Source organism: Anas platyrhynchos, chromosome 13 (genome assembly GCF_047663525.1).
Source record: "Anas platyrhynchos isolate ZD024472 breed Pekin duck chromosome 13, IASCAAS_PekinDuck_T2T, whole genome shotgun sequence".
NCBI classification, from domain to species: domain Eukaryota; kingdom Metazoa; phylum Chordata; class Aves; order Anseriformes; family Anatidae; genus Anas; species Anas platyrhynchos.
In genome coordinates this window covers 16,410,728-16,430,925 of record NC_092599.1, presented here as the reverse complement: position 1 = coordinate 16,430,925, position 20,198 = coordinate 16,410,728, and the positions used below count along the sequence as shown (strand labels likewise).

Below are 20,198 nucleotides of genomic sequence, written 5' to 3'. Positions count from 1 at the left end.
ATTTCTTGGGCACACCAATGTTCATAGTTCAAATACATATTTGATTCAATCTTATGTGAGCTTCAATAAGGAAAATCCGGAAGTTTCTGCCCTGAGGCAAACGTAAAAGGTTGAGTTAAGGCAGTGAATCAACTCTTGCTGCAGAAAGCAGTATCCTCCCAGATACTGTGACCATCCTGCAGTCTGCAAATAAGTACAGAGAGCAGTCTCAAGTGTGTGTTCAGTTATGTAAGAGCAAGGAAAGCAAGCCTAGATAAGAATATGCATTTGAAGAAAGGTTGTTTTATTACACGGGACATCGGTAAGTCCATAAAGGAAAATCATCTGTCTTTCATGGCACAGCAAAAAGGTACAAGCAAATCTTCAGCCATTCCTTACAACTTTTCACAGACTGTGTATGCATGTTACTTACTTCTAATGAAGTGCAGTGGCGTGTATTCATCAGAAAGTCTATTCTAAAGCAGTAATTATTGCAAAGTTCTGCAATTATAAGGGGGTGTTCAAGTAGTTGTACTTAGTACAGATTAATATTCTTTTAATTATATAACTTACTGGAATCTGAATAAAAATGAACCTAGACAGCGACATACTCTTTAAGTTGGCAGTTGTAGTGGTTTCTCAGTGGTAGCATACATGAGAAAGCTTCACCAATCTCTCATCTTTTTCCCCCTCACCATTTATCATATGGTTACAGTGAAAAACAGCAGGGAAATGAATTATGCATATTTTTTAGCACACTGAAAAGTTAATGAAAAGTTAAATACAACTTACGTGTGTGATTGCACAAAGCACTTATTTGACCTTGCTAAGCTTTAAAAGGCATTCTAAGATTAGCCTGGCATGTATTTCAAGTGTACGAAAAATACAAAATTGGTTCTTAAAATGCTAGTACAGACTGTTTCATGCCTAAATCCTCATTATGTTCAGGATATTTATAGGAAGTGACTCAACTTTAAAGTGGGTAAAGACAAGTAAACCCTCCTTTTTTGTGGAAAAGTGGTGCTCATATTCAGATGCTACATCGCCAAGCTACAATCTTCAATAAATCATGTTTTCCATAGGAAAGAAAAAAGACTATGTAAATGTTTCCATGAACCAATTTTTGTCAAAGTGAATTGTACAGCATGGCAGCAATGCTGAGTTTACAGTTGAGCATATATTTGGGGTGGGAAAGTGAGAGTGGGAGCAGACACAAAGAGGTGAAGGCGAGAGGAGCACTCTGCCCTTCCACCCCTTTCAGTTTTAGGATTTGCAAGCAAGCCTGAGAGCCCCAGAAACCCATGAAAACACTCATCCTCCAGATGACTTTTGCTTTTCCATCATTTGTCACATCTCATTTTCATGTTGTGCCTTTATTCTCTTATTTAACCACAGGGGAAAGCAAATTAGACGAAAGTGAATAGATACACTAAGGGCAGAACAAACTCCCATATTTCCAGTAATACATAAGCAAAACAAAAATAGAATGTTTTATTCTGTGCTTTATTTCCTGTTGTTGTCTAGCAATGCAGAACATCACACTTCAACATCTGACATATCCTGCTCCACCAACTCACTACCCCTGCAAAGAGGACAGTGGTAAGAGTTGCTTGTGTTTATCCATTTTTGAAAGAGACAATACTTTAAGGAGATAAAGAATTCACATTTAGCTTGATAATTCTAAGAAGTTTAAAGGTCAGCAGGATTGATATTGTACTTGAAATGTAAAAAAAAGTCATTTTGTTAATTCAGCTCTCCTATGCTGACAACTCCGGCACTACATTTCAGCCTCAGCTGTTAGAAGTGTATCAGGTCTACATGTCCTTTACTAACAAGCTTTATCCAAAGAACAGGAGGATGAAGTATGCTACACTGTTGTGTCTCAAAATGGTAAATATAGATGAGCTGCAGAATTTTGATACTGTTCTACTGGGAAAAATAGACTATCCTACAGGAAAACCGTAAATGGCTTCCAGGCAGGTACACACATACCAGAAGCCACAGATCTTCTCTCAAATCTTTGCTGACTTGCTATTGACCTTGAAGTCGTAAGAACTTTACTAATTAAATTTTTAAATAATTTCATTTCACTGTAGCAATTCACCTCTCTCAATTACATCTGTATCTCTACCTGTACAGCCTTTTTGTTTGTACTCATTGTGGTTTGGTATCACTTTATTATGCAATTCCTGATTTCCAAAGTGTAAATTCTTTGTCAAGTTACCTATGCCTGACCACCAGGTACAAAGATTTATTCTCCCAGACGTACCTTTGATAGCACGTCTCTACTTTTGCCACCACTGAATTAACACAAAACACTACAGCTTTTCTGTGGCTTTTGTATTAGCCACTTTATCATGAGATGAAATCTATCTGAAAGCTGGATTTAATGCAAAATTCAACAGCCTGCTGATTAAGCAGAACATCTTACTGAAAGCAGACAGTCCTTCCAGGTGTACCTGGGCTTTCTACAAAACTCAAAACCACAAAGCACTACTTTTCAACTTTCTTTGGACATCCAATAACAGACCAAGATTTGTCTGCCTCAGAAAATGTCTCTTCTTCCTCAGGATAATACCCTGGGGTTGTGATCACTCCCTAGTGTCCAGGCAGGGCATCCTGTAAAATACTTTTCTACAAAACATTCCTTGACCTCCATAATATGAAGCAGTTGTCCAACTTAACTGTTTTTCAGCGAAAATTGGTACAGCTTTATTTTTGAAAGGCAGGAACTAGGATCTTTGTTTCAGAAGCAAAAAATGGAGCAGTTCTAGCTGGAAATGATCTCTTCTGTTCTATAATGGGAGACTTTGTCTCCTATGAACTAGACATCATTATGGATCATACCTTTAATGGTCAGCAGGGAAGTCGGAGTCTTGGTTGCAAGTTTTTAGGATGCTGAAATCAGAATGAAATAATGCTCATATAACTAAATTATTGACAACCCTAACTGGTATCACCATTGTGGTTTCATTGTGTCCTAAATTCTGGCACTGGGGAGTGATTTTTTTCTGAAACAACCAGTGTCATAGTGTCATTGTTGACATACATGCTAAACATCTCCATTTTTATAAATGAAATGACAATGTTTATGTGAACAGAATGAAGGTATTGCTCTGAAAAACTCTTTCTAGGTTAGGGAATATACTCAACAAGGCTGGAAAAACTTCTGAACCAGTTCTGGGATATTGTAATCAGAAGTGTGGAAAATTCTTTTAACCATACAGCTCTGTACTTTGTTTAGAGCCCAGGACTGGAATTCATTTGCTTTCTTTTGTTAAGATCCCATCATAGTTATCCAGGGTTTCACTTTAGTGGATTTTTGTTCTTGTTTTTCATTCACTGTAAATTTCATATTACCAGCCTTCACCCAAAAAAAAAAAAAATCCTTGAACTGTCTTCTATTGATTAAATCCAGTGTAACACAGGAAAACGCTGGGACCTTCTTAAACAGAACTGCAAGATACAACTCTGAAATATTTAATAATTCTTTTGAAGGTTGTTTTTTTTTTTTTTTAAGTGATCCCTACTGCATGTAAAAATACCTTTATATAAGCAGTATTTTAGGCATAGTGTTAACAAAAGGATATTAAAAAATCTTAAATATTTTATTATTGCCCTTTGTAAATTACTTTGGCCTCTTACTACTCTTAACACCCTAAAACCATTTGCTTATCTTGCAATATAGACTACATGGACTATATATACTCTGTACTTCCTTTCCCTCATCTTCTTTCTCTTCATTATGTATACACATTTGGATGAAAATCTTTCACTTTGTTATGGCTTCATTCCTTTTTTCTTCCTCTTCCCATTATGATGAGAACTATTTAAGAATTAAAGTGCTGCTAGTGAATCCTTGGTCAGTTTCTCTTTTTTTTTTTGTGGGGGAGGGTGGGGGGGGTTGTTTGGTTTTGTTTTGTTTTTACATCGCATAACAGAGATTACTTTGGATTCACGCTGTGAATAGCAGCTTTGGGAGGAATATAGCAGAGCTGCTGCTTTGCCACTGAGCTAAGCAGAAAGCAGGACAAGACTCATAGGCTGCAAGTTAATATATTAATGTCTAAAAATACAAACTTACAAAACAATCATCCTATTTCTTGGCCTTAAAAGAAATCATGTTCTTCCTTCCCACCAATGATTCCACTGTTTGTGTCACATATGCGTGATGTAATTAACAGGTAAAGCCAGAGATTCATTTTGCAACTCATGTACATCACAATAATAATTCAACTGGACAGACTGAGCACCAAGGCTTCAAAGAGACCCTTAATATTTAAAAACATAAATATACATTATTGAACTGTCAGATGCGAAACAGCAATGTAACATCACTATTCCATTCATTATTCTTAAGAACTTCAGAGTGTGTCCGTGATGAGGAAAAAATGAAGATATCAAGACTGCGCCCCCCAGCAGCAGTCACTATGTTTGTACCCTTCAGGTTCAGCTCAGAGCCAAGGTCTTTTTATGAAATGTGGCTTTGAATCCAATAGCACCTTGAGTCCGTACACAAGAAACTACAATACAAGCACAAGAAAAAATACGTCTGTGCAGTAAGTCATCAAAACAAGTTCACGGTCCAAGAACAATGTTGCAGTGTGCAACATACCATCACAAGGGAGCACATAAAAGGGAAACAGGGAAGCAATGCTTTCAGATCATCAGTGTTTTGCTGTGCAACTTCAGGTTAGTGCCTCCCCTAACACATCTACCTTGATTATAGGCTTGTGCATCCACTAGAAAATATTACTTATAGCAGAAAATATTACTTATCACAATAATAGAGGTCAGGGCTAAATATTAGACATTTTTGTCAAACTCAGAGTTGGCAAGGTTGCTGTCATTCTTCAGAATAATCTGTTTGTGTTTGTATTTTGTACTTGATGATACCACCATAAAAATGCCACTTGGACAGACCATTAAGTCTACATTTGCGGTGCCTTTTTGTAGATTTTTGTTCTCCTTTTGTAATGTGGAAGATTAATGTTACTGGTTCTCTGCTGTCTTCCTTCCTCCATGGAAAGCAGAGATTCACAGGCAGTGGTTGCATGCAGCAACAACGTGGAAGAGATTAAAGGCTTTCTGTAAAAACTGAGATCCAGAACTACATATTATAAAAGGAAGAAAGTCTAGCACTGGATATAGGGTAGGAAAAAAAATACTAATCCTGCAATGTTGACCATCAATACGCTTGAAAGATCACACATACAGATGTTCTGATACCATTCCATCACGAGGAATTACATCCTCACATTAATAATTATTTATAATATATTAGAAGTAAGAGACATTACATACATGGCTGCTTTTTTACTTTTTTTCTTCAAAGATGCTTATTTTTTATTATTTTTATTTTAGGATGGGAAAGCAAATACTCCTGTGTCTGTTTACCACGTAATCTGCTCTGCTAGTTTTGAACCATAAATTTATGCCACTGAAAGGACAGTAAAGCAGCTGAGAAAGACATTTAAAAGGACCATAAAAAAGGTGAACCCAAAACACTGTTTTTTGTGTGAATTCACTTGGGTAGTTAAGATCAGGAGTAAGCTCTTCCGAAGCCTACAAAACTAATGGTATCATCCAGTGATTTGCAGAGTAAGCTAAGTGTTCCAATTCATTTGAGTTTTTCCTCTTAGTTGTCCTTTGGAGTAAACAGCCATTATGCACATACACAATTATTATTATTATTATAATTATTATTATTATTTAGACCTCTTTCTGCACCTTTAATACAGTCACTTTCATTCTCTTGGCAGAGCTGATAGTTTAAGTTCGATGCCAGTCATTTAACACCAGGTGAATGCCAGATTCTTGAAGGTACTCAAATATTGCTATCAAAATCTGCTACTGCATCTGGTTTGTACCTGTAGCAGCTGATAAACCACGTACAGAGCGGCCTGCTGGGTATATTCAAGTGCAGGTCTGACTCACCTAACCATTCTTTCAGATGACAATAGATTATAGCACAGCGTAAGATCAAAGAGCGAGTGCAGTAAAAACATTCAAGGTGCAACAGAAGTGTTCAGATCAGAATGATGGATGCATTTTTATAGACATCTAAACAGAATACATGCCTTAGAACTAATAAACAAGTTTGTTTTACTACTTCCACAATCATTTTTATAGACAAGTTAATGACACACTGGAATTTGTAAAGAATTTTCTGAAAACTTGTCTTTTCCCTAGGTGACAAACTAGATGTTAAAAAAAAAAAAAAAAAAAAAGTCAGAAAAGCCTTTGAGACGTTTTCCAGTCTACTTCCAGCTCCAGGAAGAACTGTATCCAAGCCATTCCTAGGAGCCCCACTCATAACCTCTTCTTAAAACCAACCTTGATCCTAAATCCTCGTAGGCCACCCATTCTAGGGGCAGATTATTATAATCATAAGGCTTTTCCTGATGTGTGGTCAAAATTCCCATCCAATTTAACTTCAGACTTCTTGAAGATGAGTTCATTGCTATTGTCCAGTGGGAATGCTATCAGTACGCAAGTGGAAGGATCACTCCATTATCTTACAGATAAGTCTTATCTGTAAGATAAGCCTTGTTTATACATTCCAGTGCTAGCTTTTTTTGTTTTGTTTGGCAAGAGTAGGAAATTATTGGGTTGCGTTTAATTACTAATCCATCATAACTATCTTTACATTAAAGCTATTGGTTTTAAAGAACATAAGCCTATTTTTTGGCCTGTTCAGTTGACCCAGTAGTTGACTTTTCATCTTAGAAACATTCACTAATCTTCAGAAACATTCAGGATCCTTCATCCTTGTCTAGACAGTATCGTGTCCATAAGCAGGATTTGCAGTATAAGATCTAAATGAAATTTGCAGCAGTGTTCGTCACAGTTCTCCCATCCTCCTAGTTGCAATGCCAATGATGTCCATAAGCAATTTAAGTCCCAAAGATCCTATGATACTGCTTGTGCTATTAATTACACAATACATGCTCTAGTTCAAGAAACTGATTGCCTTCGCATTTGGAAAATTAATTACTTGAAAAGTAAAGAAAATTTCTCCTTCAGGTATACTGCAAGTGATACTCCACGGAACTACCTTCTGCACAGTTGTCTAGCTGTCATACTTAACCCAATATAACAAATACTAAGTGCCAGGGTGCATTTTTGCTTATTGAGGACGTTTCAACAGCACTGTTTTGAACACTGAACAGAGCTGGGAACAAACTGCAAAATTAGGGTAATGTATACAGAATTCCCTTATCTCTGACCCAAGAACATCTTTAAAAGCTTTAAATATATTTAGGGGCAATTTCATCCTAATTGCATCTGCAAGGAATTTTAGAAGTCTTCTGAGGAGCTTTGTGACCCCTCATTAGAGCTCTGCACAGACAAGAGACTGGAAATTAACTGAAATACCCAGACATACTGAAATAGGAACCTTTTTTTTTTTTTTTTTCCCCCAATTACATAAAAGCTATAATTATATTGGTTACATAAACATTTTAATTGGGGAAAACATTAGATAATTGAAGACACCCTCCCCCAACCCCAGTTAACCACCACTCATAGCACAGCAAGAGTAAAATTAACTCATGCTGTAAAGCTGCTTCCATGTGAGGATGATACTGCTCTCTTCTTTCATTCCATCTTTGAAAGAAAGAAAACATTTTAGTCTACTTTGAAGTACACACTCTGTTATGTAGTTGCATACATTATTTTTTCCTATTTCTTTAATCAGTGTCAAGTCTACTCCATAAGAAATCTGATTTTAAAAAAAAAGACACACTGAATAATGCTTTATGCTTAATCAGTAATGACAAGGATAACTAGACTCCATCTCTGCTGAAGAGCAGAAATAGAGATATTCTGAGTAGCAAAAGGGCTGTACAGCTGATCAGCTACTATTCAACTTGAAACATGATGAGAAACCTTTTTTTTTTTTTCTCCTTACAAACAGTCTTCTCTCTGGAAGGATGTTACTTGCAAAAAGATCCCAACACTCACTACATTTTTGCTGTAAGAAAGCAAAACAGAAATGCAAGTTTTTGTCTGTTACACAGTCACCTGAAAAAAAGGGAATAAAACTACTGTGGTGTTTGGCTAGTCTGACCCACCATTACGGTTTGATTTGCTGTGGGGAAAGCGGCAACTGAACTGACAGGGAACAAACAGCCCTGTTACTGTCCACATCACCTTGCTGGTGTTATCTCAGCTAAGCCTAATAAGGATGTAATCCTGTTGCCAGTCTTGGCTGATGTCACGACCTTTTGCTAAATTTGCTGTCAGGGGTGCTCCTAGGGTCAGCCAGGGAATTCCCATCTGGTAGGAATGGGACAGGTACAAAAGTGCTTTGAGCCCAAACCAGCCAGCATAGATCCAAGGGCGATGATTTTCAATAGGGCAGGGTGAAGGAGGGAAGAGCCATGTGTGAGAAGAGGATGTCTCAATTCTTCTTTTTTAAACCACAGCTGGATACAATAACAGTTCTATTTTGTGTCAGTGCCTACAGCTCCCCCACAGCGAAAAGCTGCTTCAGCAGAGTGCCGCTGTTGCAGCTCATTGGGCACTGCGTACATCTCAATGAGTGAGAACCAGAGATCGCTGCCCTGCTACCAGGTGAGAGGCAACACCAGAAGGTCAGCAGTCTGCATCAGGACGCAAGGATACAAACTCCTACAGAGTATAATGAATAGTGTAATACAGTTCTGTGAGTGCCTAGGCAGCGCTTTTCTCTATATGAGGAGAGGCAACAGTGGTCCAAGACTTAGTTTATATAACAAGTTATTTAAGGGAGAAGTTAATTGAAGTACATAAATACTGAAGAGTATCACATCAAGCCCAACTTAGACGAAGTCATAGAAGTGCATTTAAAAAGTCATTAAAAATATTAGTAGAAAACTTCCCACTTCAAGATCCCATGAGACAAATTCTGTCAAGAAATTATTAGATATTATCTAATATTAAAAATACCAAAAATGAAGAAGGCAGAAAAAGCAGAAATTCACCCAAATGGGTCACAACTTTTTCCAAAAACTGTCAGTTTGTTTTAGAAAAGAGACCATAGCCAACAGAGCAGCAGCTGAAAGTAAAATTAAACTATAATTCTGCAACTTTTTTTTTTTTTTTAATTACATACTACTTAATGTAAAAGTTTGATGTAAAGCGTTTTCAGATGCGTTTGTAACACTGTCCTCTGATAATCTCCGGTCTCATTCTTCCATTACCTGTCCTAAGCAAATAGCTTTTTCCCCTCTGCCAGCCTTGACTGAGCCTACCAAAGGCAGAAATAGCGTTTGTGGGCATTTCCATCCTTGTGATATGATCAGACTGGAGAATGCAAGGGCACATCTCTGTTTGTTTCTGTTCCAGTCATTTGCAACACACGAGAAGTACATGGATATGGACTGAAAACCACGGCTGATAAACTAAAAGCAACAAGGTAAAGGATAGGATAGGATAGGATAGGATAGGATAGGATAGGATAGGATAGGATAGGATAGGATAGGATAGGATAGGATAGGATGAAGAAAAACAAAGCGAAGAATGGAGTGTGTGCATTAAAGAAAGGAGGCTGAGGTGAAGCAGGGCAAGGGAAACACCACACCCGCCTGTCACACTGAGAGCAAGTGGAAATGCTTTCTTACACTGGTATTCCAGGTCAAGCACCAATAATATATACCTGCACTTTACTAAGATGAAAGAAGCACAGGTAGATCACATTCAGACAAATTTAGAGACGTCTGTAACTATTCAAACGTGAGGTGCCAGGTACGCAGCATCCCCCTGTTAAGGCAGTGTCTAAACACGAGTGCTACATTACAGGTACAGTCTGTGTCTGTATACCACAAACTCTGTCAAAGCAGTTCTTGTTCTGTTATCTTTTTGGTCATATTTTGTCTCAGGTTTTGGTGAGAACAAAAGAAAGGGAAAAACATTCTTCCAGATTTCTGTTTGCACCTGAAGTTACAGTGAAACAGGATGAGAAAATAATATGCTTCACGTTAATTTGTGGTCTGGCATCCCCTTTTCTTGAAACTATGGCTTGTGCCTCCCTCTGCTTTTTAAGGTTGCTCTTAGAGCATGGTATAAACTGTATTATTCTGTAGCCATGCTATGGTAGCGGGTAGGAAGCTTTCCTTAAACCTTATCATGCTGATACACCAAGCCCCGTGCAGCCTCGTGCACACACCAACTGGGCTAACTTCAGATCTACAGAAGCACAGCGCTGCCTTCGCTGACTCAGTCTCAAGACATTGCTGTGATGATTATTTCAAATGTATGCCCTTTGCATAGGTTTTGAACTAAGGGACACGTACAGAATTATCAGCAATTTCTCCTTCATCCCTTTCCTGTGAATAAATAATTTAAATCCTTTACTTCTGACAGCAAGTTTCATCAGCATGCTACAGTATTTTAACAAGCAGTGCTATTCTGCAGAACAACTTCATAGAGAGAGCTCATGAAAGGCCAATTTTCATTTTCAGCATAAAGCAGTCATTTACATACAGAAAACCCAGGAAAACCAGTTCAGCTATACCTCAGGTGAAGTATGAGATTATTGGACTACAGTCAGAGAAAGCATTGCTTCTCTTCAGGGTAAACTATTTTTGACATTAAGCAGCTATAAATATATTTGAGGAAGAAAAAGGATTCTGTTGAGGATATTATCTGTTTGCAATTCAGGGAGAATTCATAAATCTTACCCAGGCTTTTCATTCACTGGAAAGCATACGTATAATCCAGTCTAGTCGTTATACAGAAATTGGGCAGCCAACATCTTTAAGAAAAAGTTACAAAAACCTAAGTCCCAAATACATTCTTTAAAAAGGTGAGTAATGATGTCACCTTAGATGATCTCATTTAGGATGAGGTTGTAGACTGTAGTCACTTGCCACCTTCATTTATTCTCCATGAGCAGTAAAGCAAATTCATTCAGCTTACTATCAGCAATCTTACTTTCACAGAAGACAAACTGGACTTTTTTTAATGTGAAAAAAGTCAATACAAATCAGAGTCCTATTTGATTTTCATGTCACTAAGTCAATAAAAAGATAAACAAGCTGTCCTAAAGGGAAAGGTAGAAGGCAATGTCCAATATTCATTAAACTGAATGGGTCAGTGATTCAGTAGGTTCAGGCACTGACATTTTTAATACTGATAGCAGTAATTTTATGTATACTGAATGCCAGAGACTTGATTTACTTCAAATGAGTACTTACAGACTTTGGTATGGTCCAGTAAAGCACAGTAGTTGCACAGAACATTTATTTATAGCTATTCCTACTAATATAGTGTGATAAAAAAAATCTTTGGTTTATATTCATAGTTAGCGTAAAGATGAAAAACAGCAATGGAAAAACATGCTAAGCAAGACTCGGTTATTCTTATAAAACGTTTTTCTCTGTCAATACACTTGTTCACAGTTTATGTAATCTTGTTCTGGGGAAGCTAATAAAAGCCCAGTGAATGCAGCTGTGTGCAGGTAAACCTTCTTACAAATTCAGTGTTCTGTACAGCAGCAAGTTTCAACACTGATTAACAAAACTACTGGAATGCGGTGCAACTTAAACATGACTTCAGTCATCTAAAACTAGCCAAGAGCATCCTCAGTTGTAAAAGGGTTGCCTGTTGTTTCGCTCACTGATAGACATAGAGGTTAACACTAAAACATCTGGCAAAATAGGACTGAGCTTTATAAAAACTGAAAACCCAACACAAATTTCTTCTAAAACCTGCTTTTAAATCTGAAACTGAAGCAAATGCACACACCACCACCACCCCAAAATAAATAAAACCACCATAGCCCAATGGTATCACAACCCAGTCACTAGCACTCAGTATGGACATTTTCAGGTTTCAAGTTTCTTGAGGTTTCACCTGATCCGTACGGAACGCTGTGCTGTAGGAAGTAGGGAATTGTAGGGAAGTAAAGTGCTCTGAACTCAGGGAAGCGAGTTTGGAGATGAAGCAAATTTATTTTTCCAACAACTGAAGGTAAGGAGCATTTTAAATCAACAACCACACACTTCATGAAAATCCAGCTAGTATGAAGGAACACATTTGGGTAACCATTCAAGTTAAGTAAGTTTCAAAGCTATTGTAATATGGTGTACATATCATAGAGCCTTGTAGGTAACCCATGGTTTAGAAAATCAAAGATGCCCCCTGCATAAAGGACAGGCAGAGAACAGCATCACTGAGGTACTAGTCCCATTTCTTTCAGGCAAATTACTGCATAGATATCTAGGGTTAAGGAGTTTGGACATTTTTTTTGAACAGCTTTTACAGTATTGTAAGGTAACATAATGAAAATACATTGTATTTGAAACCAAAGAGCAGCATATTAGACATGCACTGGTAGAAAACATCCTGTGTGCAATCAGAGATGTTAGAAGTACCATACACAACTTGGATGTTAATCAAAAAGCATACTAATCCAATTTAAATTCATTTTTGTGGAAAAAAGTCTACGTGGTCTTATTCATAAAAATGGAATCCTCAACATTCAGCTGTGGTGGGTATAACACGAACATATACAGTCTTCATATTCAGGTTCTTCATGGAGACGTCCTTTGTGATCTCTAAACCAAAAAAAAAAAGGGGGGAGGGGGAGACAGTTAGTATTCTTTCCAACAAGTGAAACTATCAATGCATTTTAATGCATTTTTTCTTTACTCGGACAGCTCTATTCATTCAATTGAAATGAGACTTGGACAGAAACTGCTCAGCTCAAATTCCCTCCTGTTAAAGCACAGAGCATCAAAGAACTGCCACAAGCCACATGTTAGGCTCACGGGTGCAAGAGTTCAAGGCACTGTTTAGGTTACAAAGTAGATTTTTTTTTTTGAAAGCATATGTCAGCCCACAGCTCCCAGCTTCCTATCCACAGAGAACAACATCTAGTCAGAAAATTGCTTTATAATGCAATAATGTGTAGTCAACAACACAGCACAATGCACTGAAAACCATAGTCCCTTATAAACCTTATGTAAGAATAGGACAGAGCAGAGATCTAACCTCCTCTCGTATCCCATCACTTACAGCAGTTGGAACAAGATGCCTGTGAAGGAGTACAAGACGATGCATACAACTTGAGTTGTATACGTAAAGCAAGGACTGTAGTAGCAACATTAGTTTTTAGCAGATGCTATCTTGTAAAATATGCCTAAAGAAATTTATACTGCACCAGATTGATTGAAGTCTTTTCATAGCTCTCTGCGTATACCTTGGAACAATAATAGGATAAAGACTCACCAACAGCCCTTTTATGGATACAGCGTATTTCTAACAGGCTGATCCACAGTTTATAATTACTTATGAAACACGCACCCAGTAATCCTGCCTCACAGCTAAAGAAACAATGCCTTACAATTACAAAGAAGGGGAGAACTGGAAACCTCTATTACTGTTCTTACCACTGTACAGCGAGCATTTTTTCCAAGAAGCAAGATGCTTGCTAGCTCAGTATTTCCCAACACCCACCAGCTGTAGCAAACTACACCAATAACAGAGCAGAATACTTTTGTTCCAGAGCGTTACCTCCCAGTATTCAAAACAATCTGAATAATAAATATACCAGAGGTCTCTTTACTAAGAAACTTCAAAGTGGTAAGAAACTTCAAAGTGGTAACTACAAATACATACACAGAAACCAAAGCAAAAGAAATTTGGGGGTTACTGTGTAACTGCACACTAGAGTCCCTACAGACAACATAAGCAAATAAAAGATAATTTTAAATTTTGGCACTGGTGTTAGCACAAGTGACAGATTAATAACATTCAGATATTTGGGTATTTTTTCTGTGGAAACAATTTTCTAGTGTACTGCACTGTATCACCGTCCTGATGTCTGATATTCATCCTGCTCTAACTCGGGCTCGCGTCCAGCTGACAAAGACCAAGGCACAGCGCGTGTGGTGGGGGGAGGCAAGTCTGTGAAGCACAGCCATGGAGATAAGGTAAAAGCAGTTTAATTTGCAGTAACATGATGTCCAAGTGGAAACTGTTTCTAGAAAAGGCAGCAACAAGTTTTGTTCCTGTGTATGAATACCAATACGTACTTTCCTTCTAACATTAAGGCCCCCATCTTTCCTTGAAAAGTGTTTCATATTTAGACTGAGTAGATACAGTCTGCATCAAACTTCAAATGCCATCAATTAAATAATTGAAAAGTCTTTATGGATCCTGATGGTTCCATTTTTAAGGAGTTCTCCTCCAGTGCAGTGCTCTGCTTCAAGCAGCTGAATACCCATCCACAGAGCTAAGAGGTATAATCCAATTCAGCAATTAGGGCTTTATTCCCTCATTAACCTTCCTCTCCTTTCCATGAAAATATTACAGCAGTCTGTAAAGAAGTTACTCTGGTTTGCAGAAGCAGACAAACTATGAACTTGGTCTCAAAGCTATGTGTGTTTTGTGTTTTTTTTTTGTTCATTTATTCATTTATTTTACTCCACAATTGCCAAGTCACATGGTAAAAAAAAAAAAAAAGAGGAAAACAACAAATCTCCCAAAATCTCTAATCCCTGCACACTGAGACATTACATGAAGCTACTTCTTTCAACAGTATTTAAGAGAAAAATTACTATTAGAAATTGAAAACTCGACTCAGCAACAAAACGTGACAACATGCTCTTTTGTGGTAGTCCCTCTGAAGGAAGGCTCTGCAGTTGGCATGCCAAAAGTATTACCCAGACCCCAAATATCTCCTAACCAGCTACCTGTGACTCGTGTTTCAGTCTTATGAACAAGCAATGCTCACCACTTTCACATTTGGTTGCACTTTATCTGTGTAGGTCCCTTCCAGCTGAACTATTCCAATTTCTAATTTAAATAAATGTCCTTCCAGTCTTCCAAAAGGAAGGTGGAACAGATTTGTTTCTGAAAAGTTGGCAAGCTTTCGGGCAATAGAGACCAGATGCCCAGCTTCCTGTGGCTGACAAAATTTATAAAGGTAATATTTTAAAAATGGTAACTCGTTTTCTGTCATATGGTTATTATTTTTTCCCTTTTAAGAAGACATCAGCCTTTCTATTCACTGCTCGTTATCACTGAATGTTTCAAATGGTTAATAGAAACTTTTATTATTATTATTACCAGCTTTTATTTTTAGAGTAAGCCATCAAAAAAAGACTCAAATTTGTGTTTTGAAGCTAAGATCTTGGAATATATTGATAAAATGCTAAACAAGGGATTACAAAACAGCAACTACACACAGTCATTAATTGAACTAATATCTGCTATGGGCATCAAAATATGGTTTATTCTGTATGCAGCATTTATCAATTAAAAAGATGTGAAGATGAAGTATGGCCACTTCAGTATTTATACGATAAAGAAAAGTATGAAAAAAAGCTTCATGGTGAGGTAAATCTAAGATAACAGAAACATAACTCCATTGCATAAGCATGTGTTAGCTACAAAAATAAATCTCCAGGACCCAGTCCTCTATCTTCTGAGCCTCAATATAACCAAACGAGGTATTTTGGCCTTTGAAGACTTAAAAAAACAATCTTTCACATCGTCATGAATTATCAGTTTTACCCTATTTAAAGCTTAAATAGTTCTGGAGAATTCATACTACAAATATGCTACAGTGATTCCGTTGATTTCCCTTTTAGGTAAAGGCATTTTAAAAATCCTTACTTCAACTGATACTTAATGGCTATATATTGTTCTGTTTTGTCAGTTACTGCACACTTTAAAGGCTAGAAACTTTTATACAATAGTTATTTCAGCAGCTTAACTAAACCATACGCCGCCGTGAACCTGTTTGCCCTCTAACAGCAATAGAAACTAAAAATCAAGCAGCAAGTATACCATCAATAACTCCTGAATGGCTACATTCCTAGTCAGCAAAGTTGTACAAATAAATACCTTTTTTGTTTATGCAACCAAAGTGTGGTTGACATGCTTAGCTCTTACACCTTGTGCTGTTTCTGAACTCTGCTCTACGCTTCTGTTCGTTAACCTCATTCAGCACATTCTTCTGAGCGTTAGTTCAAACTATCACTGGAAAGTTTCATCAACATTTGAGATTCACTTTACTTACAAAATGGCTTTTGAATAAGCAGAGTTCAGGTCACATGAAACAAAAGAAATAAAACAACCCTCCAATAAAAACAACAAAATACACCCTATTAATGCTAATTTTAATCTCTGCCACCCATCTGAGGATAAACCCTAGTTTTAAGGCAGCTACACGGGAGGGCTGCACTCCTACAGCAGCTGACTGGTACCTCAGGAGGAAGCTCAACCCATCCTAAAGATTTGAAAACTAGTTTAAACAGGATGGTTAACTTCTGGGCAGGTACCCTGATGTCATTAGGTTGCGTGTGATGTATCCCTCTGTACTGGGTTTCCATGGCAAGGTTTTGGTAGCAGGGGGCTGCAGGGGTGGCCTTTGTGAGATGAATCCAGCAGCTGCCACATGTCAGACAAGGGCCAGTTTCAGCTGGCTCCAAAGGGACCTGCCACTGGCCAGAGCTGAGCCAGCAAGCAAGGTCATTTGTGCCCCTGTGAGAGCAGATTCAAGAAAAGGAAAATAAACATGCTGCATAATGGCAGCTGGGAGAGCAAGGAGTGAGAAGCAGCCCCGCAGCCCCCTAGGTGAGTGCAGCAGGAGGGCAGGAGCTGCTCCAGGCAGGCAGCAGCAGTTCCCCTGGTGGAGCAGGCTGTCCCCCTGCAGCCCAGGGGTCCCACATGGAGCAGATCTCCACGCTGCAGCCCCCCCATGGGTGGAGGAGCCCCCAGTGGAGCAGGTGGATGTGGCCTGGAGGAGGCTGCGGCCCATGGAGAGCCCCCACAGAAGCAGGCCCTGGGCCGGAGCTGCAGCCCGTGGAGAGGAGCCCACGCAGGAGCAGGGGGTCTGGGGGGAGCTGCCGCCCATGGGGGACCTGTGCTGGGGCAGTTTGCTCCTGGGGGATGGACCCCATGGGACAGAGCCGTGTGGGAGCAGTGCTTGAAGAGCTGCTGCCTGTGGGCAGCCCCCGCAGGCTCAGTTCAGAAAGGACGGCATCCTTGGGAGGGACCCCACGGGGAGCAGGGGCAGAGGGGGAAATAGTGCACACAGACAAAGCCTTAGGGACTGACTGCAGCCCCTATTCCCTGCTCCTCTGTGCCACTCAGGGGGAGGACGTAGAAGGTGGAAGGGAAGAAGGTGTTTTTAGGTTGAGTTTCTCACTGCTCTACCTTGTTAGTAATAGGTAATAAATTACATTAATCTCCCTATGCTGGATCTGTTTTACCCATGGTAATTGAGTGATCTCCCTGTCCTTATCTCAACCCTTGAGGACTTTTCATCATATTTTCTCCCCCTTCCCCTTTGAGGAGGGAGAGCGAGAGAGCAGTTGTAGTGGAAATAGCTGCCCTGCTGAAAAAAACCACCACACCCTCCAAGCAGCTTGTAAATCATGCCAGTAAGGTAAAAAGGGAGACAGAATCCTTTACACAATTTCATTCAAAGTCGCATTTTCCTGAGTATACAAGAAATACCTGGTTCTGTTTATTTGCTTTTACTATGTAGTTTCTAATCCATTCTTCCTGTCAAATACAGTTGCATATCCTTCTCATGTCCACCTTTTTAGCACTACAGGTCATGCATTAGAAATTTCTAAGTCTCCCCCTCCGTGTTTTTCAAAGATTCTTTAGCACTTCAGGTATGTGATTGTCATTAAAGCTTTCTACTTCCCAAGTACTCCAAATAAAATGTTGCTGCCATAGTCAACCAAGTCTGACCTACTCAAACTACTCTGAAATAGATCTGATATACTCCCCTGACCTTTTCTGCAGAAGGAAGAAAAAATCTGCAACTTGAGTATTACAGGAAGAATTTAAAAGGTTCTTAAAATATTCACACTTCAGATTCACTCACTTCTAGAAAAGAGATTCACTCTGAGTCACAGCAGCATGGAACCACCAGTTCCATTTCTGACTGACTTTTCTATCTCAAAAGGAAGAAACTTGCAAAAAAAAACTTGGTGTTGGACATTTCATAAGGGAAATACATTAAAACTTTGAACTTGCTAATATATTTACGTGCTCAAAGAATTTTTTTGAATAGATTATTGAATTACTTGGCAAAATTAGAAGCCAATGTGTAAACAGAATGCATTTAGTAATTAAACTGGGCCTCAGTTACAGGGTTATATTGGCTGCTCCTGAACAAAAAACTTCCAAGTATCCTTGAACAAGCAAGTGAAACGTTTGTGCTTACCCTGAGTTTGTGCTTCATCCAGGAACAATTTTAGCCTTCTGCTTCTGAGCCCAAAAACTTTTGCTGTTTCATGTAGAAGACCTTGGTATGTTAATCCGTTCTGACCAACGGGGTTTTCCATTAGAAGAGTTCCCATTGTTCCTTTCTGACATTCTAAACAAGATAAAGAGTTACATAACTACTGATGAAGAATGATATTACTTTATCTACCTCGGTAAATCAAAATTTAGGATTTGTTCTTATAGTTCACCACCACTTCTTTACAGTGCTTTAGAATTAGCCGTTCCAGCTTACCTACAAATAACCACTAAATACGTTTATAAACTATAAACTCGTAAGTGTAAGTGATTAACAGCTTGACAAACAAAAGAAAATCTTGTAGAATTCTTTACCATTGTCAAATGGAGGACCTGGAAACTGGAAAACATGAAGTATTTCAGCAGGACACACAAACCACTAACAACTACGGAAACTCCCAGAACAGATTCTGATGATCAAAACCCCAATTAAAAACACATTTTTTGCCCCAGGTAGGTTCTCAGTAATGTCTGTAGGAATCCACATGGACAGGCAGTCCAGAAAGGACTCAGAGCAGAGCTGAGATGAAGAGCAAGTTACCAAGAACACAACTTTTCCCATCAAAGGTTTCAAAGCAGAAGCAGCCTAGCAGATTAGCAGCTGGAAAACAATTAAATGCACTTATCTACGCTCCAGACCAGACTAATAATACAATTCCTTTGCCTTTTAAATAGCACTAAGAAATGTTTTACAGACTGTTTACAATGCCTTGGTAAAGAGCAGGCTTATCTTTCATCTTCCTATTCATTTCTGGTCAGTTTTAGATTCAACATTTTAAAATAAGCTGCACAGGTGAGCAGACTGTCAGAAACAGGGAAACAATGCTGAAGGGATCATGTTTAAATGCCATTTGTTATCTCAAACTAGCTCTTCACTCTTATGAAAAGGTAAAGAAAAACTAAACAATCACTGTGTTTATTATAAAGTACACACTAGAAGAAAAATAAATGAAATCACCATCTACAAATTGAAACAGACATGATCTTCATCATGATGATCTTCATCATCAAGAGATAGTGTCTGAAACTTAGATCAGAAAAAACTCAGCCTGTAAGCAAGGAGAAATCAGTATCCAACATACCTTGTGGTTTTGCATTTACTAACTGCAAGTTGATATACTGGCAGAGAAGAGCATCAGGAGAGTTGGTCAGAGCAGGTGCTGACCCTGTTGTCACATGTAGAGTCTTTCCACTGAGAGTAAGCAAGTCAGTTTTATTTATCAGTTCTGAAAAAGAAAATGAGACCAGTCAGGCCATTACAGGGAAGCCAAGGTCCAGCTCCTGCTCAGTTAGCTGACAGAGTCCTGCTAACTGATTCTGCTGTGGAAGCGGTTGCAATTGCTTGCTCAAGAAAGGGTATTTCTCCAGTTTGACAAGTGGAATTTATGCAGGGGGAGGGGAAGCATTTCTTAATATCACAGAGAACCTAATCTGCTATGGAAATCAGTTCCTACATCTCACTTCTTATGCACATAAATACATGACACGATTCCTTATAAATAACTTAAGCAAGCAGTTGCTCACTTAAGCCAACCATTTCTTTCTCATTACATTAAGACCTATGATCTTTGCCTCTACCCTGACTTCAGTAGCTGAAGCAGGGCTGGATTTGCATTACCACGCAATGCTGAGACACTTCCCACATTAAACTTCAGGTAACAGTAAGTGTACAACCAGTAGTAGCTGGTTAGGTCCTGAATAACACCCTTTGCATTGATATTTGCATTTAATGTCAACAACAGCTGATGATTCAGCAGATAACTCTAGCCATGCATATTTAGAAATTGGTGGACATCAGACACAAAACAGGACCTGCATCTTATTTTTTTCTTAGAAGGATTTGAGAGGCAATACCGGCACCTTGGAAGCACTCAGATGAGAAACAAATGAGGTATGCGAGCCTTCATCCCGCACTACCTACAGGAGCAAGCTGCCTGCCTACCAGAGAGATGCACCACCACCACCAC

At 38.7% G+C, this 20,198-nt stretch overlaps 1 protein-coding gene across 4 annotated transcripts in view; it reads right to left on the bottom strand.

Moving 5' to 3' along the window:
• Positions 1-11,890: 11,890 nt before the first annotated feature.
• IARS1 (isoleucyl-tRNA synthetase 1) overlaps positions 11,891-20,198 on the bottom strand; it is a 101,461-nt gene continuing 93,153 nt past the window's right edge. For all 4 annotated transcript variants that reach the window (XM_027467325.3, XM_038185791.2, XM_021276421.4 and 1 more), the window contains 3 exons: positions 19,314-19,457; positions 18,155-18,307; positions 11,891-12,521 (listed from right to left, as the gene is read on the bottom strand). In XM_027467325.3, the coding sequence (XP_027323126.1) occupies positions 12,439-12,521; positions 18,155-18,307; positions 19,314-19,457 (380 nt within the window). In that variant the 3' untranslated portion in view covers positions 11,891-12,438. The remainder of the gene's footprint in view (positions 12,522-18,154; positions 18,308-19,313; positions 19,458-20,198) is intronic.